Here is a 27589-nt window from a genome sequence, read left to right on the forward strand (position 1 = left end):
TGACAAGCCCGAGCAGAAAACTGTCGAACTGTCGAACTTTCGTCTAAAACTTGGAAGAAAATATGTTCGGTCCCGATATCCCTGTCTTGCTTAGAGTAGCCGGCGCATTGAGCATTTTCGTTGTGAGTGTCCTGCCTTTGCTAGAGCAAGCCTATGAATTTTGGGTTCCGATGTCATAAGAATGAATTCGTTCTCTCAAACTGGAGAGTATTTTTAGATTTGCCAAAGAAGTTGGCAAAATTCCCACAGGACTAGGTAAGACTATTCTGTCTGCCTGTCTCGCTTCTAGCCTATCTTTTCCATCTGTCACTTCTCTCCTTTCCTCTGTGACTATCTATCCTTTTACTTTCCAGGGCTTTGAATACAGTGGCCTCTTAGCCTGCGTGTTTTGGGAGTTACTCATCTCTCGGTGCTCTTGTTAGACATATTTTGATTAAAAATTAAAAACATTAACGAAACAAATTAGCATGAAAAATATTGTAAAAAGATGAAATGGCTTAATTATATGAAACTTTTCTTAAAAATTTGGAACGATGCTAAAAAAATACATAGTTCCAAACGAATTTACCCACCCTAATGTATATATAAACATGAATCCAATTTTTTTTTTTATTAATTTATTGCAAAGAGTAGTAATTACAAATAATTATTTCACTTATAAACTAAACTTTAGCCACTGAGGGCTTCTCTACTGATACTCTATAATTTGCATTTGATAACTTACACTAAGGCATGTATTTGAATATTTATTTATATATTTTATTTTATTTAATCACACACAACAAGCGATGGTTATATTTGGTTATATGAATGATGGCTTAGAATATAAAATTACATGTATTGAAAAGTAGACAAAGAATAATCGCCATTAGAAGAGCAACAGCAATCTGAAGGCAAGGAGAAGACAGATATGAGAGAGCAAGCTGAAAATGTGAACGCATTTAATATTCGTTTGACAGATTGAAACAACTGACGCAATAACCGTCTATAGGTGGACTGAGAAAACAAACAACTGCCGCTCAGATATAAGGCATGTAAAATTGATATTACATTTAGCAAATGATCGAGAAGGTCTGATGAATCGAGATCGTTCCTTTGTGTAGAAATATCAAGCATCAGAATTTCAATAGATCGTCGAACAGAACGGAAAATATCTATAAAGAAAAAGCAGAAATGTGTTTATAACGGGTTATGTTGTACTCATAAATATGGCGGGTAACGTTGTTATATAAGACATAAAGTTTATGCAGTATCCCAATTGGCGTAAAATTTGTAGTCATAAGACGCGTCGGTAGTAGGCAAGTTTTCCTTCTGAAATAACTTTAATTATAAGTAGGGTAATATCGATATAGAATATTTTACACTTCTTGAAAACTGGCATATTTTGGCTAAGCTTAATATTGATTGTGGGAAATTAAACAAATTGTAAAGTTTTAAGCAAAAAAGTTTATGGTCAATTGAGTCAAAAGTTTTGCAGCCCTCAAGAAGTTTTGGAAAAGTTATAGACTTTTAACTGCACTGTCATACAGCTTCTGTTGTTCCTAAAACCCGATTGGTATTGATCTACCACAGAAGTACTATTAGTGAAGTGATTAATCTTAGTGTGCAGCTGTGTTCTAGAACATTTATTGTAAGAGATAAAACCGCAATTCGTCCATAGTCGTGAATGAATTTTTTAGGGGAATGATTGTGGCCCTTTTACAGCACTTAGGAAAAACTGAGATGGTCAGTGGGGCATTGCAGGCGTAAGTAGGAAACGGCAGAATTTTTGGCAGTAAGCACATAAAAAGGCTAGGGGGTAAACTCATAAAATTAAGGGCTATTGATTTTATTACAAGTACCACCGCGGCCGCCGTAGCCGAATGGGTTGGTGCGTGTCTACCATTCGGAATTCACAGAGAGAACGTCGGTTCGAATTTCGGTGAAACACCAAAATTAAGAAAAACATTTTTCTAATAGCGGTCGGCCAGATAATGACAAACCTCCGAGTATATTTGTGCCATGAAAAAGCTCCTCATAAAAATATCTGCCTTTCGGAGTCGGCTTAAAACATTAGATCCCTCCATTTGTGGAACAATATCAAGGCGCACACCATAAATAAGAGGAGGAGCTCGGCCAAACCCCCAAAAAGGGTGTACGCGCCAATTATATATATATAAGTAAGAAACGACAGAGTTTTTGGCAGTAAGCGCTTAAAAAGGCTAGGGGGTAAACACACAAAATAACAACTATTGATGAAAAAAAAACGGTGGCCGCCGTAGACAAATGGGTTGGTGCGTGACTACCATTCGGAAGTGCCCCGGCTCAAATCTCCAGGCATGAAACATCAAATGTTAGAAAAAGTTCTTCTAGTTACAGCAGACCCTCAACAGGTAGTAACAAACCTGTGAGTGTTGACTGTGCGAGTTTCTAGTCTTTGTCTTTCATAAGACTTAATCGAATTGCTGTCGAACGCAGACATTTTTTCTTATATTATTGTAGTTTGGTGAAAAATAAATCCATTATTTTCTCGATAGATGGCTGCAGTGATCGATATCGCGTAAAGTATTCATCAAACAATTTTAGATGTATGCTCGTTGTCAAGGCGACATTTCACACTAAAACAAATTCATTTGCTGTTTTTTTGTTTGCTCCATTCAGTTGTGAGTTACAGGGTGTTAACAATGGAAGTCAACAAAGAGAAAATTCGTTATATTTTACAGTTTTTTTTTTTTTTGTTAAGGGTGAAAGTGCAAGCCAGGCTGCCGAAATTGTGAGTGGTGTCTATGGTGCCGATACTGTTACAGCTAATTGCGTGCAATTTTGGTTTCGTCGATTCCGTTAAGGCATTTTTTGTGTACAAGAAAATGTCGATAACATCGCAAATGTCGATACAATTACAGAAATAATCGTAATTGACCGGGAAGTTAGTAGTCGTAGCATCGCCTAGGAGCTAAACATCGATCATAAAACAGTTTTAAGTCATTTGCGCAAAAAATTTTCGCAAACATTAGAGATATCTTTGGAAATATTCAGGATTATGTATTTACAGCACAAAAAGGGAAAAAGTAAATATATTTTTGCCGTGAAATATGTGCAATGGCTTTTACTATTAATATTATTATATTTAAAGGGACAAATACCTGTAAAATTTCGAAAAAAAAATTTTTTTTTTGTTTTTTTTCATAAAATGTAAATATAATCCTTTAAAAATATGTCAAAAAAATTTTAGAAGGTAAATTTAAGTATTTCTTAAGTTATAGAAGGGAACCGTGACAACTCTTTTCTTTTCGTTCGAGCGCTGTGAGCGGTATAGTTATGTATTCAAACTTTAGACGCGTTTTCCTCAAAACTATATTTTTCGAATTGACGTACACGACAACTCGAAAAGTTATTGACCGATCTCCCTGAAATTTTGCACATATCTTTTTTATGATATTACTATGTGATATTTCTAAGTGAATTTACAAGTTTTCGAAAACTTTTCGAAAAAATAATTTTTTCGAAGCAAAAATAGTAGGAAAACCCACCCCAAAATTAATATTCTTTTTTTTTAAGCATTTTATTTCGCGAATTTTTTTCCCCATTTTTTTATTTTAATTCATATAGAAATTATGACATTAATAAACAAAAATTTTTTTGGTTTTTTGTATTCAGATCACTGACGCCGATGCTTCAAAGCCCGCCGATTGAGAAGCCCCGCTGCGACCTTCCTGGAAGAATTGAGTGTACAGCCGCCATTTTAAATGATTACAATGAAAAAAAACAATGTTTATATAATTTTAATGTATAAATAAACTCTATGCCAATTTTGAAAATAATATATTGACTTCTTCATTTTAAATAATTTTACTGAAAATCAGGGAAAATATGGCCGTTAACAGGTATCTGTCCCCTTAAAATACTAAATTGCGACTTATTACCGAAATAACTGGAAAACACTGGAATTGCATGTGATTAGTAAAGTACAGTCAGTTATTTGATTTTATAATACAATAATACAATAAAATCAAAAATACATTCACGATTGTGCGGCTCTATTCCATCGCACATCACTTTACGATAAATTTTCCTTCGGCGCTTCCCTTTTCCTTCTTTAACTATGCTGCACTATTTTATCTATCTTTCACGCATTTGATTACTTAACTTAATATATTTTTATTTGTTCAATTCTTTGTTTTCTTTTTTTGGGAAAACAAAGACAAAAGATTTGGCCTTTTAATCCGTTCGACACGAAATGAAGCACGAGCACTGTAACAACAAAGAACAACGCAATTGCACTTACAAAAATACAAAAGAAGCCAAGAAAAGCAAAAAATAGCAAAAGACATGAATTTAAGATCTAACCAATTAAAGGCATTATCTATGCATGTATGTCGCTCACTCCACGGTACCCCACGGCACGCCACATCGTGCCGCTCACCTGTACTGCTTTACTGTTAATTTTGCGCTGAGATTTTTAAATTGCTTTTAATTGCTTAACGATAGCCAATTGAATCCGCATTGATGGGCGCACAAGCATTTACACTCACAAACACATACCTATATAAGCTCAACACGGGTTCGTATGTATCAGCTACCTCAAAACGTATTGAAGTCGTTCAACAGCTTAGCTTTAGCGCTTTTGTTTGGCTTCAGCGCTAATCCATTCTTTTTCGTTGAACTCAAGTTTTGCTTCTAAATGCGGGCATACACATAAACACACATACGTTTGTATGCTTCTTATATGTATATAATTTATTTTTAAATGTGGTTTACGTATGTATATTTCATTGTTTTGCTATTATTACCTTTGCTGCAGTTATATGTATGTATTTTGTTCAAACATCTACCGTTTGTTGATCGTAATTATTTTGCTGAAGGCGCTGGCTTTTGTTCCTTTTAACGTTGAGTCGCGGATCATGTCAGCTGTATCAGCGGGCGTCAACAATTCTAGCACTTTTGACATTTCCATAATTACGCTTCTTGTGTTCATTTTGCGCGTTGGCGCCATTTAAATGGAGTCGAAATTAAAATAACAGCACTTAGCCAGTGAATAGTGAATACTAATTACTAATAGCATAACTTTCAAAACTGTTTCAACTGGGGCTTCGAACAAAAACGACTTCAATGTGCTGAAAGTGAAACCGACAGCAGAATAAGGAGTGTACAAGAAAATATGAACACATCTCGTATATTTTTCCCAACAAAAAGTTCAAAGGTGAATTTAAAAGAAAAAAATACGACAGAGTAAACCTAAATACCAAAGCAAACGAATACACCTGAGTTCACAATAATACCAATGCGATATATTGCAAAGTTTCGGCTAATTATTTAATCTTTATTTCTTTATGGCTAGCTAAAACTGGCTCAAAACTCGAACTGATTTTTAATAAAATAGTTTTTTTTTTTTTGTTTTTTTGGAATTGTATGTATGAAATGTATTTTTCATTTAAAAAGAGAAAATGCGCAAGACCTTCAGTAAAAAAATTAGAAAAATTAACTGTATAATCTAAATTTTTCTAAAAATTATGATAGGAAAATTGGAAATTTTGATGAAAATTTGTTGAATTTAAAAATGTTGTATAAAATTAGTGACAATTAGTTATATGAATTTTTGTGATATGGCGAAACAACAACCCGAATTCCAGTTTAAGGGGTTAGGGGTAGTGAGAATTGAAAAAAAATGGATTTTTTTGCAGTTTCTAAATTAAAATATCTTAAAAATATTGTGTGAAAATTTGAAGTGAATCCGATACATACTTTTTGAGTTATTCAACAATCAACAAAAGGCGTTCGGGCGCTCCGGAGCGTTCTAGAGCAAGTAGCTGGATGCTACACGTATAACACTCGAGAAAGTTCAATGCTACGTAGGCAACAGCAAATTGGTATTTTGGAAGCTGCTATGACGGCTTAAGAACTATTGTATGGCCCAGGAATAGATGGCACAGTGTAAGTAATTAAATAATTCGTATAACTCTACATAAATCGATAGCTAAACTTTAAATGCCTTTTTCTCAAAACTATGTTTTTTGAGCTGGAGATCACTGTAACTTAAAAACCGCTGGGTAGATTTCAATAAAATTTATACTGCGTTTGAGAAACATAAAAAACTCGTGACTGATGAAAGAATTTTTTTTTCAAAAATTTTAATTTTTTTTATACAATTAAATGTCGGTTTTTTCTCGTAGCTCTGAAAAATTCTTCCCGAGGCCGACATTTTGTTAATTTTGAACGAAAAAACTTGGATCAGGCACAAGATTATCTATAACAATAATTTCTCTTGACAGATTGATTTAAGATGAATCTCCAAGGACTTGTGACGATCACCGCAAGGGGCTTCTGGAGAAACGGGCTCCACATGAACAGCAATAACTTTTACAATTATTATTATTATTTTTTTTAAATTTTGCATAAGTTAAGTCGAATATTTTATTTTTGTAAAATAAAGAAAAATTACTAGCAAAAAAAACAAAAACGGTTGAAAATCATAATATTTTCGGGCCTCTGACTACCCTTAACCCCTTAAAGCTTAGGCTCTTCAAGTCGAATATACTGCCGGTACTGCTGTATAGTAGCTCTATCTGGAAAGCCACCACCGCTCCAATCAGTCGCCTACAAGTATTGGTCAACCGCTGCCTAAGGATTATATTCCGAATTTTCTGGCCAAAAATAATGCCAATCAAGGAATTTTTCGAAAAAGTAAATATAGAACCGCTAGACGTTTAGATAAGAAGACAGAAATAGAAATGGATTGGTCACGCTTTACGCAAGGAAAACGGTAACATAGCAAAGAAGACAATGGAATGGAGCCCACTCACAGCGACAGGAAGAACGTCTGGCAGGGCAAGGAAAAGAATGTGGATCGCGAGACGGCTCGACTCGGGTTAGACTGAAAGTAGGTGAAGGCGTCCAGTAATCGTACGAGATGGCGCGTAGATGTTGTTGGTGTCCTTTGCGTTGCTGAGGATTCAAGAAAACAATGATGATATGACTTTGTTGCAATATAAACTTTGTTTTTATAAAAAATAGTAAACAAATTAAGCAAAAGAAATATATTGTAAAAAAATTAACCGTCAAACTTTGCACTACACTGTTAATACAGGTACATAAATATGTAAGGTTGCATCTGTCTTAAAAAATTTCTGTCAAAAATACTCCGAAAACCGTGATGTTACCAGTAAGATAAAATTTCACTTTTTTTATAATTATAGATACGAGAAAATGGTAGTACATACATATGTACATATGTGTGAAGTACTAGAGTTCATTTGTAGTAAATCTGCGTTTTTGATTTCTCACCACCACACCAGGATTTTATTTTGAAGGATTTCTATGTTTTAGTCGAAATCAATGGTTCGAAAATGTATTATAAATCCATAAAAGTATTTGGTATGGGTACATGAGTAGCATCCAAAAGAAGCTAACAAACGATAATCGAATTAGTTTTCTTTTTTTTAAATACAATTTTTTTTAATATTTCAAAATTATCTTTCGAACTAAGTCTTTATCCGCCAATATTCTTGAAGATTTGTAGATTTAATGAAGTGTAATACGATACGAAGAGAAAAATAAAAACAATATTAATTGGAGAGCTCTTCTAAGCCATTTCCTTGCTGCAGCACATTCAAAGGATATTTTAGAGAAGTAAAAAAAAAAATGAGAAAAATCACCGAGGATCCTAAGTGGCTCAGTCAAAGGGGAAAAAGTAGTCAACGAGATAGTAACCTTCTTGAAAAAGTCTCTAAAAATTTGTGGAAATGTATCAGCACATGCCAAAACTCTTTACTTGCAGAGCACTACAAATCTAGTTATCTTCTTGGCATCACGGGCCTTCCAGGTTCGTGAAGGAATCGTTACAGATATTATAAATAAAAGTCGCATGCGCTTCTGGAATCTCTTCTTCACAAATTAGGTTCATAATAGCTACCGAAGTACTCCACTCCACCCAGCATTTTCTAGAAAGATGCCATTGGGAAACACTTCCCAGCTCAATTTGAAGAAATCCTACGAGCTTTGTTATTGGTGCTTTACGATTTTTCGTAATTTACAATTTTTTTATAAATTTATATAATTTATTTTATAATTATAAAATGATTTTCTATCTGTCTACTACACTGCAATGCAAAATTTAAAAATGGTTCCTTTATGTAGAATGCCAGAAGCATTTAACTCTGAACGTATTTCATACGCTAAAAATTAGTAATTATTTTCCACAGCCAAATCTAATTTTCATTCTAATATATAATACAAAATAAAACAGATGCATTTGCCCCTTCAATAGTCAAAGAGAGAGAATTTTTGTATATTTCTGCTCACTACCTCTTTTAGAAAACCAGAGGGGGACACACTTCCAATAAGGCAATGCCCAGTCTTTCGAACAGCTGTTGATGAGTGTTTAAAGCGGGGAAAGAAATGCTGCCTAAGACCAATGCGGGAGGGGACCAAATAATGAAGTTCTTACTTTCGCGCCTACTACAATTTTCTAATGCTGTTTTTCAAATACATTTTCAGAATCAAATTTCAAAATTGTCACTATTGAAGTGCAAATTGATGGCGGGCGAATGCTGCGCGACAGATCGGCGAACATGCATTAGTGGCTAGCTGAAGCCTCCCTAAGGCATGCCAGTCAAAAGTCTAAAGTTGGAAGCCTATTTCAGGCTGGTTTTGCTTGCTTGGCTTCGATAACTCTCAAGAGTGAAAAGAACAATACATAACCGTATCCTTTAGCCGTATTTATCTATTGAATTTTGATTTTTCCCAATAACCGTAAACAGCTGTGAAATACTTTGCATATATCTATACTATAAAGGTGAATGTCTGTACGTTGTCCGCGCATCAAACGAAACGACAACACCAAATGACGTAAAAATTTTTATACATTCACTCCCTTCCCACAGCCCCCAGGCCGCGCCACCACCCTCATTCGTTACTAATAATCGAATATTTGCTTAAATTGAATCTAAAAAATCTTAGTTTTTCCTATTTCCCACTATTTATAGCACACTCTAGACTTCATAATTCGCTTGAGCTGTTCAACTATGACCCAAATGCAAAGTTCAAAAACGGTTTGAGATAGAAAATTAATAAAAATAATTTTGCTTGATATTTTTCTGATTGGTTGTTTTGATTTTATTCAACGAGGCATAGCAACGGATGCCGGGTATTGTAATATTATGGTTATTAATAAAAAATTATTTTCTATGAAATTATTGTTTGTAAGTCTTTTATATACATATCCTAAATCCCTCAAAACTACTCCTACGCGAGTGAGGCGGCGGGTTAAAGCTAGTATTTTAATATTTCCGATAAAAAACTGAGTATCAGCAATGAACAACGAAAAATTACTTGACTTAGTGGAAAATCATCCGTATTTTTTATAACAAACTGCAATTGTTATCATTAATTCTACTTCCATATCAGCTGTTTATGGTTAGGGCATGACTAACCCACAAATACTGTAATGTTGCGGCTATGGCGTTATGGCTACGGCTTTCATCTTAATTTGTGAATTTTATGTTGCAGACAGGGTGGAAGCGAAACCGAAGGCGAAAATAAAGTGATGGTAGCTGAGATCAGAAGTCAAAAAAAAATTTAATTGCGCTCTGTAATTGGGGTAGTAGTAAAGAACTTGGAAAGCACAAAATACCATGAGATCGAAGTGCAAACCTCGCAAAGAATCTAAGCTAAAGAACTTGGAATCGGCCGGAGTGTTACTTGCGAAATTATTCATGTGCACCAATTCCAGCAGGCAGGCGACTGAAAATGTGAAAACAACAAAGGGTTGAAGGTCTTGAAAATGCAGGCTAGCGAGACTGGAAAACCCCCAAAAAATGCTTGGTTTTTACAAATATTGAAGAGCAGCTGTTACCTGCCCCAAATATAAGAAGCAAAAATTAATGAAAAAAGGTTCAAAACCACTGAATTATTGGCGAGCACAACCACAATAATAAACATTTTAATTTCTGTTGTCTGTCTGTGCTTTCATGTTTTATCTTATACAATTTTACCATTAAAAAAAAAATCGCAATATTTTTAACAGCTTCCAGTTAGAATTATGACCCATGGCTATTATTCAATTTGGCTAACAGCTCTGTTTCCTTTGTACTTTTAAGAATTATCTGATTGTTATGATAGCTCAAAGCGCCCATTTAGCCATACAAACTATCAAAGCTAAGCAAATTAAGTACAGCAAGCAAAGCCTGCCTGCATTGGGCCAGCAGCTTCAAAGCACTGCATTTCTGTGCATATGTACATATATATGCCCAGAAACTGTTTAAAAAGTATATATGTATGCATAGTATGTGTATATAATACCGAAATTACTGTAAAAGATATACAAATAAGCTAAGTTTTCAAGCGTTCAAATCTAATTTCCGATTGGTTTTCCCTTCACCAGTATTCTCTTAAGCTACTCACTGTACATGTATGTGTGTATGTGGATGCATACATATGCACACACGTGTGTAGTTTTTATATTTATAAGTGTTTATTTTTACATTATATGCTATATTTATATACATATGTATGTTACATATGTATGTATGTTTGTATTCAAATTCAAGCGGTTAAGTTCATAGTTTTTAAATGCGCTTGACGCCCTTTCCTATTAAATCTGATACATACGTACAAAAAATACACACAGATATTTTTTATCTTCATGATATTCATGAGAAAAATATACTTTATATCAAGATAAACAAATGTATATAACAATAAAAACCCACATCAGTGAAAGTTTCTTCAGCACATCTAGTTTTTATGGTAATTTGTGCGGCCAGATGTTGGGTTATTTATTGGTTAGATTAATTTTTACCTACCTAATATAAATGCACGTGCATTTACGAATAGGTATGTACATGTGTGTGTATACATATGTATGTATGTACAGAGCATTTTAAGTTTGAGTGGCTTGGTTAGCATTTTTCTGTTTTAGCAACTATCATTTCGATGGTAGGCAGTCGTTAAGCACAAAATCTAGTACTGTTAAAAAAAAGTACCATTTCGCGCGAGAGTAATACGAAAAATATTGTAATATATTAAAATCTAATACGAAATAAGTGGATCGATGAAAGTGTTTATGGTAGTAGCCCGGTGTGACGGGTTCAAAAAATCGAATTCTTTTTTTTGTACACTTTTCGGAAGAAAAACATCTTAAACATATAATATACTATAAAAATTTCAGACAGAAATTTTAATTATTTTTAAAGTTATAGCTAAAATAAGAGAGCGCGCCGTAGTGTGTATGAAAGCGTGTGACACGCCAGCAGCAGCTGTTGTTGAAACTATAAACGCGTTCTTCTCAAAACCATGTTTTCGAAATTTCGGGGAATCACTGACTCAAAACTATTCAACCGATTTGGCTAAAAATTATGTGAGATCAAAATGAACTTCTAACTGAATCCTTAATATAAAAACTGATTAGTTGATTGGATCGGCACCACAATAAAAAATATCAGTGCAATTTCGTCCCGGAAATTGAAAATACCATTGCCCAAAAAACAAACAAAGTTTAAAAAAAAACAATAAGATTTCGAATTTAACGTAAATATTTGGCACTTAAGCCTTGCAACTTTCATTATTTTAGGAATAGAAGAAATAGGACGTTGCAAATGAGTTTATTTCCTCGGAGAAAAACTGGATGGTTTTTATGAAAAAATTATCTTCTCAAACGAAGCTTATTTCCATTTGAATGACTACGTAAACAAGCATAATTCGCGTATTTAATGCGTGCCACAAATAGGCAACAAATCATAATAGGTTGAAACAGATCGGTGTGTGTCTGGCGCGGTTTCCAACAGATTGACGAAAAATATTGTTTTTCTTATTTTTCAAGTGAAATGAAAATCTTCAACCAATCCACATTGGGTGGCGAGGCGAATTTCGAACGATTTTTATGATTTGCTACCTGCACAGGTATTCAAAATCCGTGGCAAAAAGTTTAGATTTTTTCGCTTTCCTCTGCTGTTATGCAAAGTATACAGGCTCCAACCGTTGTATCAATATGGGTATGTTGGTTAAACAGTTGTATATAGGTATATTTCATTTCATTTTCGTTACCGATTTCCACATTGGTCCAACGGTTGCATGAAAATTAAAATGTTTTACTTTTTGGTGGGCAGAGTTAGCGGTTATGCAAGAAGTTGGAACGAGTATATTTTTAGTTATTTGCACAGAAAAGAATATCAAAAAATAAGAAATTACAACAAAAAAACAATAAAAAAACTTTCAATAGAAAAATTAAAAAATTAAATAAAAATAACAAAAAGATTAAAAAAAATTAAAAAATTAAATAAAAATAAAGAAAAGATTTAAAAAAATTAAAAAAAAACTTCAAAATAATTAAAATTAAAACAAATAAAATATCAAACAACAAATAAAATAAAGTTCCGTCATTATTATTATTGAAAACAAAAGCTTTTTTAAATTGAAAAAAAAACATAAAAAAACTTTAAAAGCTATAAAAAAATTAGAGCAAATAAAATAAAATTTCATCGTTATTATTATTGAAAACAAAAACTTTTTTTTTAATTGAAAAAAAAAAATTAAAAAAAAATGTTATAAAAAAAATTACAACATATAAAATAAAATTGCATCAATATTGTTATTGAAAACAAAAGCTTTTTTAAATTGAAAAAAAAACATAAAAAAACTTTAAAAGCTATAAAAAAATTAGAGCAAATAAAATAAAATTTCATCGTTATTATTATTGAAAACAAAAACTTTTTTTTTAATTGAAAAAAAAAAAATTAAAAAAAAATGTTATAAAAAAAATTACAACATATAAAATAAAATTGCATCAATATTGTTATTGAAAACAAAAACTTTTTTAAATTGAAAAAAAAAAAACATAAACTTTAAAAGCTATAAAAAAATTAAAGCAAATAAAATAAAATTTCATCATTATTATTATTGAAAACAAAATTTTTTTTTTAAATTAAAAAAAAAAAAAGAAAATTACAACATATAAAATAAAATTACATCAATATTGTTATTGAAAACAAAAACTTTTTTTAAATTGAAAAACAAAAACATAAAAAACTTTAAAAGCTATAAAAAAAATTACAGCAAATAAAATAAAATTTCATCATTATTGTTATTGAAAACAAAAACTTTTTTTAAATTGAAAAAAACAAACTTAAAAACCTATAAAAAAATTACAACAAATAAAATAAAACAAAATTTCATCATTATTATTATTGAAAACAAAAAACTTTTTCCTTTAATTAAAAAAAAAATTATAAAAAAAATGTTTAAAAAAAATTACAACACATAAAATAAAATTGCATCATTATTGTTATTGAAAACAAAAACTTTTTTAAATTGAAAACAAAAAAATATAACTTTAATATAATATTTTTAATATAACTTAAAAAAAAAATTGAAAACTTAAAAAAGTTACAACAAATAAAATAAAATTGCATCATTATTGTTATTAGGTTCAAAAACTTTTGTAAGTTGAAAAAAAAACAAAACAAAAAACGTTTAAAAACTATAAAAAGATTACATGATATAAAATAAAATTGCATCATTATTATTATTGAAAACAAAATTCTTAAATTGAAATTGAATTGAAAAATGTTCATGAAAAAAATTACAACATATAAAACGAAATTGCATCATTATTGTTACAAAAACAAAATTTTTGAAATTGAAAAAAAGACCAAAAACTTAAAAAAACATTTATGACTATAAAAATATTACAACAAATAAGATAAAATAAAATTCCATCATTATTGTTATTGAAAACAAAAAAAATTTTAAATTGAAATTTTAATTGAAAAAAAAAAAATAAAACAAAATTGCATCATTATTGTTACAAAAAAAAAATTTTTGAAATTAAAAAAAAAGACCAAAAACTTAAAACATTTATGACTATAAAAATATTACAACAAATAAGATAAAATAAAATTCCATCATTATTGTTATTGAAAACAAAAAATTTTTTAAATTGAAATTGAAACTTGAATTGAAAAAAAAAATAATAATTGTAGTCAACAATAAATAAAATAAAATTTTATCAATTATTATAATTGAACAAATTTCACTTGATTTCTTTCTTTTTCTGTTTAGTTATTTTTTAGTATTTTACAATATTAAAAAAAAAAAATAGCAAGAAATTATAATATTCGTCGAGTCAAATCTCATCTAATCTTACGTTGGAGAGACGGGGGTCTCGGCAAATATCACGCAATTTTTTTCTGATTGAAACAAAAAAATTGTACATGCTTTAGATTTAATCTCAAGCGTAATCGTAGTATGATTAAGATCATTCACTAATTCGTTCAAAAGAAAATAACTTCATTCATACTTCGACGTTATACATTACTACTGTCAAACCACCATATTTGTTTTATACCAAATAGCTCAATTTAATCTGAATTTGCGGTACAGTGTAGCCCGTCGGTTGTTTTCGCGCCACTATGAGCCGAACGCCCTATCACTCAGGTTGACGTTTGACAATTCCGGACTTTAAAGAACATGACGGAAAATCATTTGCTCCATTTCTAATACGCGTACCGATTGAACCGCTGAATGCCTTCATCAGCACGCCTATTGATCCCTATTGCCCAAGTATACGTGATGATTTAGAGAAAATATGCTACAGTACATGCGGTATTTACTTCGCATCTATCACAAGAGCTGCAGAGCACAGGCGAGCAGCTCACATTGCATCAGCTAAGCAAGCGCGTATGTTCCGCAAAGTGCGACCCTCACGGATTGTCACAAGACGAGCTAATGAGTTACTGTGCGCAAGCGTCAACGGCTTAGAGTGGCTAGATTAGAACGAAGTTGAAGGAGCACATGATTTTACTGAAAATCATATGGACATGTTGGTCCCAATAGTCTCTCTTGAAACCGCGCATGATTCTCCATGGACTGAATTAGAGTAGATATTCTGTTTTTAATCGCAGTAGTTACAATTTAAGTCTTCTATTGTTAAATTTTTATTACACTTAAACTCTCAGCAATATTGATTACTAGTCTTAACTAGTCGTAAATAAAAGCACGAAGCAACTTTTTTTTCTTTTTACAATAACAATCCAACGCGTTTACATAAGAAACCCACATTTTGAAAAATCTCACGTGAGATTGGGGGATGGGGAAGGGGGTTGAATAAAATCTCACGACATCTCACCAGGGGGGGAGGGAGGGTCAGAAAACTGAAAAAAACACCTCACGTAATTTATGGACGCCCCCTTATTGTCTAGTGTTGTCATTGGGTAATTTTATGTACATTTAAATTTAAAAAGAAACTCAACCTTGAAAGATTCTAAATATTTACGCTTATGAACGAAGTATTTGCGCAAACAAATCTTTGGACATCATAACAAATATTGTAATAAACGAGAAAAAAATAATAAATCTTAAAGTCTGATGAAAGAAATTTGACGAAAGATTTACGCTTTTCTAATAAAATATTAACATATAAATATGTACTTTCTTGTATAGTATTGTGTTTTAATAAAATATTTTTAAAATCAATCTTAAAATCTGAAATCTAAAATGTAAGTCTATATGTAAATAAATAAGATAAATAAAACATTAAGACCTTAATTTAAGAATTTGCCTTTCGTCAAACAGCAGCAATTTGTGACTTTACAAAATTTTACGATTCAATAATAAAATAAATATAAATACCCCTTAAGAGTTTCCTTTAGTAATAAAATCTTATTTTTGTTGCAATTGCAATAATAATTTTTACAATCAATCTTAAAATGCGAGTAAAGTAAGTATAATATGTAAATTTATAAAACTCCTATTAATACAAAATAACTTAGGCATACCTAATTATGTTTTTTTCTTGTTTTTAATACTTAAAATCAGCCTACCTAAATACCAGCGATCTTTCGATTTTTTCTGTTTCTTGACAACCGTCTTATTCTGGATATCCTTGCGCAAATCTTCTTTAAGCACCAACAACTGATTGAGCTCCGTCAATTCTGTCGTATTAAAGTTGGATAGGTTCCTCAAATTTGTTCTAAGAAGACACAACGTCAACTCCATTTTCGACTGACTCTGACGCAATGGCTGTTTCGCTGGACGTCGCAATTCCTCCAGATACATAAAGTGGTTGTAAGCGATTGTGCCTTTAGCGGTGTTCCGTTGTTTATTCCCCATCTCTGCCTTTAGCTATGACTTTTTTTCTTTGCGATAAATAATATTCAAATTGCCTTTCGGTTCACTTGAAGTTCTATTTCAGAATGTCCTGAAGAAGTGAGCGCACAGGGTTTTTATAGTACTTTAGGTCAGGTTAAAGGATGCAATCAACAGTAAATGATCAGGTACAGGCTGAAGCAAGCAAGGGATGGGTGAGAGAATGTGATGAACAACGTACCTGGGGCTAAAGTAAGCCTCAAGTAAGTAATGACTACTCAGGCAAGTTTTTAAAAGAAAGCCTAATGCGAGTAAATAATGGGCGTAACAAAGAACAAGTATTTACACATAAAATCACAAAAGTTTTGCTTCATTTTAATGTTTTGTTACATTACCTTGAGTCATTATACCATCTGCGTCGACGAAATTAATTATTTCCGGTGAACAAACGGAAAAACCGATTTACACAAAAACGTCACAATGGTATTCACAATCCATTTCACTGGACTTGTATGGAAAATTTACTCGTATTATGCACATGTTTTCAAAACTTCCTATCGATTGTGGACACGCAGAATATGAATTGTTACATAATTACAAGAATTGCGTTAGAATTTAGTTTGGTTTAATTATTTACTGTGTTTGGGCGTTAACTAAACTACAGGAATAAAGGAAATTTTTGGGTTTTATTTTTATTATTTATATTCTAATGTGTTTTCTGTTATACGTGTGCGAAACACTGTCGTCTTTAGGCAGAGGTTCTGTTTGCCACCGAGGGCGTTGCTCATGTGACCAAACGACCAAACAAGAAATCAAACCAGACTGGATATTGTATATTGAGATTCGCAGAATAATTGAAGCTCGCAAATATGGAAAGGCGTGATACCAGCGTTTTTGTTTACTTTTGACTGTTCTTAGTGATATAAACATTGGCATGCTACACAGCCCACTGCCAATTGATTGCAAACGAAACTGCCGGGAATATTTGATGCTGTTCTGTAAACATTCTTTTATGGAGAAAAAAGAAAGTACTTTCGACCACAAATATTATTTTGGCGAAATAAAAATCCATGATTTTTACGTTAAAGGCTTAACATTTTTTTATGCTCGATCTTTAGCTCCTGGGCAATGCTACGACTACTAACATGCCATTCAACTTCGATTATTTCCATAAACACCATTAATAATTTCTGTGGCCTGGCTTGCACTTTCGGGTTTATCTGAAAGAGCACCTGTAAAATGTAACGAATTCTCTTTGTTTACTTCCATTGTTAACACCCTGTAACTCTCAACTGAATGGAGCAAACAAAAAACAGCATACATTTTTTGAGTGTGAATTGTCACTTTTACAACGAGCATAAACTTTAAAATGTTAGAACGATACTTTACGAGATATCGTTCATTTCAGTCATTTACCGAGAAAATAATGGTTTTCTTTTTCCCCAAACTAATTTTCCCATATCACAACGAAAATTGTTAAACAATGAAAAATTATGCCTGAGCGGGAAAAACCCCACAGGACATTAAGGCAAAAAAAAACGCATTACCTCTCTCTTTACATTAAACCATTTATTTTGTCCCTCTATTTCACAAACTTAGTACAAGGCCATATATTAAGTATATTTGCAAGCTCTTTTTGTTGCCTCGATGTTGTTTGGATGGTTGGACATTACCATTGTTTTTTTTTCTTTCTTTCTTTAAATGACGGTCTTTCAACTATGGGCAGACTATTGACGTTACTGATTTGTTGTTGCCTTCATACCGGGGACTCCTTGGCGTAAATTATTTTTAAAGAGAATTTCTCGATTGATCACCTTCAGGTCTCCTGGAATACATTGTTTACATATGTACATACGTTATTGGTAAATAGAAAATACCCCTTGTTTCTGTTGCTTTTATGTGTTGCATGCAGGGTGTTGAATGCAGGGCACAGATTTTATAGCATTTTAGGGAGAGTGAAAGAGTAATTAAACCTTGAGTTGATACAATTTCTGCGTTTGAGGTGCATTTAATTTTGTGGACAATTAAAAGCAGTAGATTTTATGTCTGAATTCACTTACTTTATAGTATTCATGATATTTAAGTAAACTCCTAGATTATATTTTAAATATAAATACATATATATATGAAACTAAAAACAATAAACCCAATTTCGCCTGACCGAATGCTGTCATCGTCCAAGCTTCTTCGCATTACAATAGGATGGGCATGACAAGGGACTTATAGAGTGTTGGTTTGTTCGTCGCCAGCAGATTTTGCTACTCAATTGTCTACTTAGTACAGAGTAGCACTTGTCGGCAAGAGATATTCTCTGCTGCATTTCATTATTATCGGTGTTAATGAGGGTTCCTAATGACCGAAGTATTATCCCACTTCAAAATTATAACTGTGAATAGTGACGTGCTTGCCGATACGCGGGTGCGCCAACTGTTCGTTTGATGACAGGTGTGTTACTTTGTCTTGTCCTCGTACAGAATCAGATCAATTCGCTTTGCTTCTTTATCAGCTTAGAAAGGGCGGAACTAACAACGCGGTTGTTAGGGCCGATGATGTTATTATCACCAGTGATTGTACGCTCTAATAAATCAATAGAGTTCAGCTACTGTCCATAAATATATTTAGTTACATATTTTGCATGCAATATCTTTTAGCTGCACCTCAATGGTACAGTTGTGTAGTAAATCTGGCGGAAATCCCAAAATAGTTCTCCTTTCCCGTTGGCCATTAGCATTTCATGCAAAATATTTTACAAGCCTTGAGTCATAATTGTATTGTTTCGTTATTTATTTCAACTGCTGAGTGCAGGTACCTCACAGCAGTGACATAATAGCCAACAGGTCTCCAGTGGTATAAATGGAAATAACCTATCAACATACACACGCACACATACACATGCATGCGCTTGTTAAGCAGCACCAAAATATTCCACAATAACTCTTTGAATTATCAAGGTCACAAAAACTATTGTCCACTTTTGTTTAGTAATAGGATTTTCTGCTACTGTTTATCCCTACGCTCCAGAAAAGGCCACAGCCTAATAGACGCAAAATGCATTTAAGCGAGGATGCGCACATTCGCGAATTGGCGAGTGGCGTAAACAGCGTAGAAAAACCCGGAGGTGGACAATAATGACAATAGACAGGTAAAAGTTCACAATAGCAAAACAGGAGAAAAGGTGTCTGTTGAGAAAGTAGAAAAGGGCGACTCCATGAGCGGTAAACCGCAGTACAAAAAGGCTTGTTAACGGGATCACATCATTCGAGCAGGGGCATTTCGCACAAATATTTGCAATTACCGATTATAAGTGTTTTGAGTTTGATTGGGAATTGGTCACCTAATAATTTCGAACTTGAAGCATACACAACCTATCCAACAGCGAAACGAGAAAAATGGGTTCGACGAAGTGCAACAACAACAATGTGAATAAGACCGAAAGTAACAAGACGCCAACAGTGCACTATCAGATATTCAAGTGCAAGGAGCTGTTACGCCGCCGCAAGCCAGATATTATGTCCGTAGGCTATTCCAAACTCTCACTCTTGGAAACGTTAATTTTGATTCATCCCAAAGAAAACAAGTTGAGAGAGGCTGAATCAGCACAGGATTTGAATACAGTATTGTATGTTATCGACGAATAGCGTTTAAGATTGCGATTCGAAACATCCGAACGAAACGAATTTGATGAATGAAGAATCAGAACAGCAAATGGATACAGATTTTAATTCTGGCGATAAATAGTGTTTAAGATTATTGATTGGAAAATATTTATTATAAACTGTATTTGAATTGGTCGAAGTACTCCTTAGGTTAATATTATATGATACTTTAATACGAATTTACTTTGAAGACTAAATAATATATTCATACATACATAAATAAATACACCTGCGGCAAGTACAAATTTTGTGTTTGAATTTTCACCTATTCCTCGGCATATTTCACACCAGACGGCTCGCTTAAGGACCTCGCCTCATTTGAAATGGTGTTTCTTTAAAAGCGTGTAACACGGAAAGGAAAAAAGATTCTTTACCTTTGTCTTAAGCATTTGATTTTCTGATCTTTTGTTAAAATATAACTTGTTTTGGGTTATATGGCAATGGCGAGAAGGCCTTAGAAATGTTGGGAAACAGTTTCGGTAATGACAGTCTGAAGAAACAGTCGTTTATAAGTGCCATGAACGCTTGGGAAAAGATCGTTTGTCTATTGAGGATGCCAGACCGTCGACATCGAAAACATCAATAAAGTAAAAGAAAGAAATTCGATCAATAACCGCAAAGTAACCAGCAGAGAGTTGGACAAGGGAATTGAAAATCGTTTATGGATCCGCTCAGGACATTGCAGTTATTGATTTGGGCTTGCGCCAAGTTGCTGCAAAGTTGGTCTCAAAGCACCATGCAAAACCGGAACCGAGTTTGATATTGCCAAAGACATGATTTTCAAGGCTGCATCCGAGTCAACATTCATCAAACCCATCGTTAATGGAGACGAGTCGTAGGTTTATGAGGCGAGTGGGGAGCTCTGAATGAACCGAGACCAAAAAACCACGTCATTTTCAGTTAAAAACCAAAGCGTTACTCAAGGTTTTTATGGATTGCAACCGTATTGTAGGCCACGAACTTTTTACAGAAGGATAAGGACTATTATTTTTATTAAAAAAAAAATTTAAAACTATAAAAAATTACAACACATAAAATAAAATTGCATCATTATTGTTATTGAGTTCAAAAACTTTTGTAAATTGAAAAAAAAAAAAAAACAAAAAAACGTTTACAAACTATAAAAAAATACAGGATATAAAATAAAATTGCATCATTATTATTATTGGAAACAAAATTCTTAAATTGAAATTGAATTGAAAAATGTTCATAAAGAAAATTACAACATATAAAACAAAATTGCATTATTATTGTTACAAAAAAAAAATTGTTGAAATTAAAAAAAAAGACCAAGAACTTAAAACATTTATGACTATAAAAATATTACAACAAATAAGGTAAAATAAAATTCCATCATTATTGTTATTGAAAACAAAAAATTTTTTAAATTGAAATTGAAACTTGAATTGAAAAAAAAAAATAATTGTAGTCAACAATAGAGTAACTGCGGGTATTGTGGGATACCCATTATATTTTCGTCTATAAAATCGTTAAATTTTATTTGATTTGAATGAAAATTTATCAATAATATGCTACCGTTATTAAGTTCAAATAAACCTAGCTTCAAAAGCCTTAGAGCCGCGAGTTTCAGAAATATTTAAGAAAGTACTGCAAAAGACGGAAACAAGCCCTTGAAGAAATTGGCGGGTAATGTGATATACCTTATTCTGGTAATGTGGTATACTATACCACATTACCCGCATATGATGCCTTTAATAATAAGTCAGTTACTTTTGATTGATAACTAAAATTTTATTGCGAACCATTTAAAAAAGGGTTATGAACTGAATTAAAACATATTGAACAAAAATATTTTAAACTTCAATTGACAAAAAACGCAACAATAAAATTCATAACACTTGTAAGAGTATTACTTACAAGAATCGCAAAGAAAAATGGCACTTCGATTGGGAATACACTTTTCGTGGGCCCAAATTTGTTCGCATTGCCGGCAAGAGGTCCAAGACTTCATTATTATATCCTCCCCATAAATTTTGCCACAGTAGTTGCAAGAGGATTGTTTTGTTGGTGGAACATCTGGAAACTCCTCTTCACTGTCACTTGAATGCGAGTCAACAAACGATTTGGTAGAAATATTTTTTTTATTAGAGGGTTTTGGGGATGGATTAACCGGAGCATTACGTTTTCTGTTAATGCTTTCAATGCTCTGTAACAAATTACACTTATAAGGCGAAGTTGTTAAAACAGTTGCCTTTGTTTTCCGGCCTTTCCGATTAGGTGGAGGATCTCGTAGCTTTGGTGGTGGAGATATTTCCCAGGGAGTAACGAGTGCTCGGCTTCTGCTTGCTTCTATAAACAAATTAAATAGCGTTCCTAAAATTTCCATAGATTTTATTGCGAAACTTACAAATTTCATGGTTGATGCGCCTGGGGTTTCTTCTGTCGTTGAATTTATAGTTTCAACTGGATCCTCTGAGAAGACAATATATCTAGCAAGATTTTTTATATTTAAAACTGAATTGTACCTGATGATGATGAGTTCCCAGCTATAAAATCTGCATCTGTGAAAATATGTTTGTCAAACGGATAAATCCCTATGGCTTTAAAACATTTATTGCAATTTGTCCAGTTTGAACCCTCAAATAAGCCTTAGTAAATAGTCTTGCGATATCAAAATGTGTAACTTTTCTGCCCTGTTCACGCATAAATCGTCTTATTTCGTCATTATAGTACTTCTTGAAAGGTCCCATAAAAGCCTTATCCAACGGTTCAAGTTTGTGTGTTGAATGGGGTGGCAAAGAAAGTATAGTCACATTGTGTTCGCGAGCTTGATCAATAACTTCTATATTGCGAGTGTGGCTATAATGCCCATCTTATATAAGAAGCAGAGGTTCAGACGGAGATGGTTTCGTTACGCTTAAAAATGCTTGAACCATTTCGTGAAGATGGGACTCTGAACCCATCCAGACAAATGGCACGCTGAGTTTGAGCCAGGGGGAGCGTCTCTCATTAGAAGAGGGTTATGGTTTTTTCGTGGAAAGATGAAAAATGGTGGTACGAAACCACCTCCTGCGCTCATGCAAGTGATGACTGTAACAAGCGATCCTCGCTCAGCTGAAGTCATTGTTCCAATCTGTTTTTTCCTTTCCGAGCGATTATTTGTGCCTGCTGCGAAGGAACTACTGATATTCCGGTTTCGTCAACGTTCCAGATACGAGTAGGTGGAAAATTATGTTTTGCGTTTTCTTCTTCCAGCAATTTGAAAAATATATCAACATTTTCTCGAGAAAAACCACGTGCACGGTTGATGCTTGTTCCACTTGGCTTTCGAAAACTCAGAACATTTCGGTGTCGGTAACAGAAGCCTTTTAGCCAATCCTTGCCAGCGTACTCTTTAATAACGGAGAACTTACTGGGAATGTTGTTCCTTGTGGCAATTCGATAACACAATGACCACACGTCTGCGCGTGTTAGTCCCCAGTACCTTGACTCCATTTATAGTAAATATTTAACTAAGTCATTTTCAATTTCCGCTGTTAAAATCGGAGCCCGGCCAAGTTTAGTTGTCAACAGCTCCTCGATGGATTTCTCGCTTCTTGACATGCGCTGCAGAGTGGTATGGGGGACACTAAATGTCTTGGAAGCCAAGAGAATACCCATTTCACCTTTTCTAACCGCTTGGATAGCTTTTTTCATATCCTCTGCTTTCCATTTTCGTATTTCACCTTTCTTCGGCATTTTTTTGATCGAGAGGGTAATATGGTACACCATACCACTTTAGCCGCATTAGAGCTTGAACAAATTAATTTTGAATAATTAAATATCGACCAAATATACAAAAATATTGCTTATATGCTTCACTAGTATTAAACTCACTTATTACTTCCCGATGAATAAATACAGTTTAAAGCACAGGATTTTAATTTGCCAGAAATTTTCCACTGAGCACAAAAAAATGCCAACCACACGACCACGCGATTTTTTTACAACTGACTCACTGTATGCCTTGCAAAACACAAATCAAATCACGCATTCTTAAGATTCTGAGAATGCCGAAATATCTAACTTGGTCCCGTTATTTTCACGTCTTTAGTTTTCGAATAAAGCTGGTATACCACATTACCCGCCTATACCACAATACCCGCAGTTACCCTAAATAAAATAAAATTTTATCAATTATTATACAATAATTGAACAAATGTCACTTGATTTCTTTCTTTTTCTGTTTAGTTATTTTTTAGTATTTTACAATATTAAACAAAAAATAGAAAGAAATTATAATATTCGTCGAGTCAAATCTCATCTAATCTTACGTTGGAGAGAGGGGGGGTCTCGGCAAATATCACGCAATTTTTTTCTGATTGAAACAAAAAAATTGTACATGCTTTAGATTTAATCTCAAGCGTAATCGTAGTATGATTAAGATCATTCACTAATTCGTTCAAAAGAAAATAATTTCATTCATACTTCGACGTTATACATTACTACTGTCAAACCACCATATTTGTTTTATACCAAATAGCTCAATTTAATCTGAATTTGCGGTACAGTGTAGCCCGTCGGTTGTTTTCGCGCCACTATGAGCCGAACGCCCTATCACTCAGGTTGACGTTTGACAATTCCGGACTTTAAAGAACATGACGGAAAATCATTTGCTCCATTTCTAATACGCGTACCGATTGAACCGCTGAATGCCTTCATCAGCACGCCTATTGATCTCTATTGCCCAAGTATACGTGATGATTTAGAGAAAATATGCTACAGTACATGCGGTATTTACTTCGCATCTATCACAAGAGCTGCAGAGCACAGGCGAGCAGCTCACATTGCATCAGCTAAGCAAGCGCGTATGTTCCGCAAAGTGCGACCCTCACGGATTGTCACAAGACGAGCTAATGAGTTACTGTGCGCAAGCGTCAACGGCTTAGAGTGGCTAGATTAGAACGAAGTTGAAGGAGCACATGATTTTACTTAAAATCATATGGACATGTTGGTCCCAATACAACAATAAAGGATAGTGCAGCGCAAGTAATTAAAGATAAAAAGTGAATGCTAGAAGAAGAAAGTTTTTGGATAAGATGACTGAAGAGCAGAAAGAAATTAAACGGGCTAAGGAGAGAGAATATTATAGAAAAACAAGGCGAGGCTGGTCATGGTAAAGGCCCAATGGATGGTGTAGGAGGATACCTAAAAAGAACAGCTGACAGACATGTCTTGATGGGTAATGATGTTAGAACAGCCTCAGAATTCGTCGATTTGTTCAAAAATGCTGCTATCGAAGTAAAAGTAATCCCAGAAGACAACGTGATTGAGGAGAAAAACCGCGTTCCAAAGTCTCTGGATGCTATTCCAGGTATAATGGACATCACAAAAGTGTACTGGCAAAAAGGACTAGACGTTTTAATACAATTATATCGATACGAACATTTTCATAAAGAGCTAAAACTATCGAGGCTTTCTAGCCTTTGTAATATGATTGCAGTTGAACCTGAGAAAGTTTTTATGCCTGCAATTGAATCTCCTGTTTACGAAGAGCCCATGATCACAGATAACGAGTTGAGATTTAAAAATAGAGTAAATATTTACAAATCTGAATACTGGTCATCTTCCTCGGACAATGAAGATTTAGAGACAATATCTCGTCGTCAGCAGATTAAAATTAAACAGATTTATGTTGAAGCAAATACGTCTTATTGCAAAGAAAATATACATCCAAATCTCGTATCCCCTGGGAAATTCTTGGTTGTTAAAGTTCCTACTGAGAAGCCAAATATTTGCTTCAGATATGTTGCTACCTGCCAGACATGTGTCGATGACGATGATGAAGAAATCTTAGTACCCTTTTTGAGATCTGTGCATAACAATCTTAGAAAATTTTAGCTGGAATCTAAGGATATATCATATATTGATTTTGAGCAAATAATCAGTATTATTCCAACACCGACGCAAAAAAAAGAAAAAAGTCAGGAATATTATTATTTTGGTAATGAAATCGATGTTTTTGAAAAATAATAAGTTTTGTAAAAAAATAAATAAATAAATAACTTAGTTCTTTAAACGGTTGTTTATAATTTAAATATTTCCTTATTTCTGCCTAATTATATCAATATCATCATTTCGAGAACATTTTTGTCATTCCGGGAACGGTTGATCATTTTCGAGAACATTACAATATTTCAATAAAATACGCATAAATGGAGGTATTAAATATTATATGTATATTTATTAGATTACAGAACTTTTGTTCTGTACATATTACGTTAATTCGATTATAAGAGTTTTAAATATTTGGAAATTTCTTAAATTTTATGCTGACTTTATGCTTTATGCTCTTCTTTAATTTTTTGACGTATTTTGCTTGTAGAAAATTTTGAATGTATTGATTTCATTATTGCTTATTCAATATAGATACAAAATATACCTATGTTTTTAAACAAAACCCAAATTCTGCGCTTTGTTTGGTTTTTGCGGATTTTATGAAACTTAGGAAAACGTTCCCGAAATGATGGTTTTCTACAAGATATTTACTACTAAGCAATATTACTAAAAAAATAAAGAATTCTGTGCGCTGTCCTGTAAAGGTTTAAAAATATACAAATTAAGCAACAGTATAAACTAATAGTCATCATTATAGCTTGCAATTTTTTTTGTCATAAAACCGATTTTGAAATTCGAAACCTTGGTGATTTTGAGCCATTTGCGCAAACAAATCTTTGGACATCATAACAAATATTGTAATAAACGAGAAAAAAATAATAAATCTTAAAGTCTGATGAAAGAAATTTGACGAAAGAATTACGCTTTTCTAATAAAATATTAACATATAAATATGTACTTTGTTGTATAGTATTGTGTTTTAATAAAATATTTTTAAAATCAATCTTAAAATCTGAGTACGTAAATATGTAAGTGTATATGTAAATAAATAAGATAAATAAAACATTAAGACCTTAATTTAAGAATTTGCCTTTCGTCAAACAGCAGCAATTTGTGACTTTACAAAATTTTACGATTCAATAATAAAATAAATATAAATACCCCTTAAGAGTTTCCTTTAGTAATAAAATCTTATTTTTGTTGCAATTGCAATAATAATTTTTACAATCAATCTTAAAATGCGAGTAAAGTAAATAATTAAATAAAACAAATAAAATATCAAGGCAAAAAAAAAGAATTGCCGTTTGACAAAACAAACAGCGATTTGTGACTATACAAAATTTTATGCTTCTATAATAAAATAAAATGAATATAAATAATACTTATAAGTATATCTTATTCACTCACTTTAGTAATAAAATCTTATTTTTGTGCAATTGCAATAATAATTTTTTCAATCAATCTTAAAATGCGAGTAAAGTAAATATAATATCTAAATTTATATTTCCTATTAATACAAAATAATTTAGGCATAATTATGTTTTTTTCTTGTTTTTAATACTTAAAATCAGCCTACCTAAGCGCCAGCGATCTTTCGATTTCTTCTGTTTCTTGACAACCGTCTTATTCTGGATATCCTTGCGCAAATCTTCTTTAAGCACCAACAACTGATTGAGCTCCGTCAATTCTGTCGTATTAAAGTTGGATAGGTTCCTCAAATTTGTTCTAAGAAGACACAATGTCAACTCCATTTTCGACTGACTCTGACGCAATGGCTGTTTCGCTGGACGTCGCAATTCCCCCAGATACATAAAGAGGTTGTAAGCGATTGAGCCTTTAGCGGTGTTCCGTTGTTTATTACCCATCTCTACCTTTAGCTATGACTTTTTTTCTTTGCGATAAATAATATTCAAATTGCCTTTCGGTTCACTTGAAGTTCTATTTCAGAATGTCCTGAAGAAGTGAGCGCACAGGGTTTTTATAGTACTTTAGGTCAGGTTCAAGGATGCAATCAACAGTAAATAATCAGGTACAGGCTG

The 27589-nt window shown here is 32.9% G+C and overlaps 1 protein-coding gene across 5 annotated transcripts; it reads right to left on the minus strand.

Moving 5' to 3' along the window:
- Positions 1-318: 318 nt before the first annotated feature.
- Positions 319-27589, minus strand: LOC128861365 (uncharacterized). Of its 5 annotated transcripts, none has more exons than XM_054099467.1 (4): positions 15792-16854; positions 6780-6921; positions 1051-1154; positions 806-887 (listed from the first exon to the last, which is right to left on the minus strand). In XM_054099467.1, exons 1-3 carry the CDS (start codon positions 16078-16080, stop codon positions 1124-1126), a joined length of 462 nt encoding a protein of 153 aa, XP_053955442.1. In that variant the 5' UTR covers positions 16081-16854; the 3' UTR covers positions 806-887; positions 1051-1123. The 5 variants fall into 5 exon arrangements, with proteins under 5 accessions (XP_053955438.1, XP_053955437.1, XP_053955442.1 ...); XM_054099466.1 differs by having other exon boundaries at positions 871-923; XM_054099465.1 differs by lacking the exon at positions 6780-6921 and having other exon boundaries at positions 15792-16642.

The sequence above is a fragment of the Anastrepha ludens genome, chromosome 4, assembly GCF_028408465.1.
Source record: "Anastrepha ludens isolate Willacy chromosome 4, idAnaLude1.1, whole genome shotgun sequence".
Classification (NCBI taxonomy): domain Eukaryota; kingdom Metazoa; phylum Arthropoda; class Insecta; order Diptera; family Tephritidae; genus Anastrepha; species Anastrepha ludens.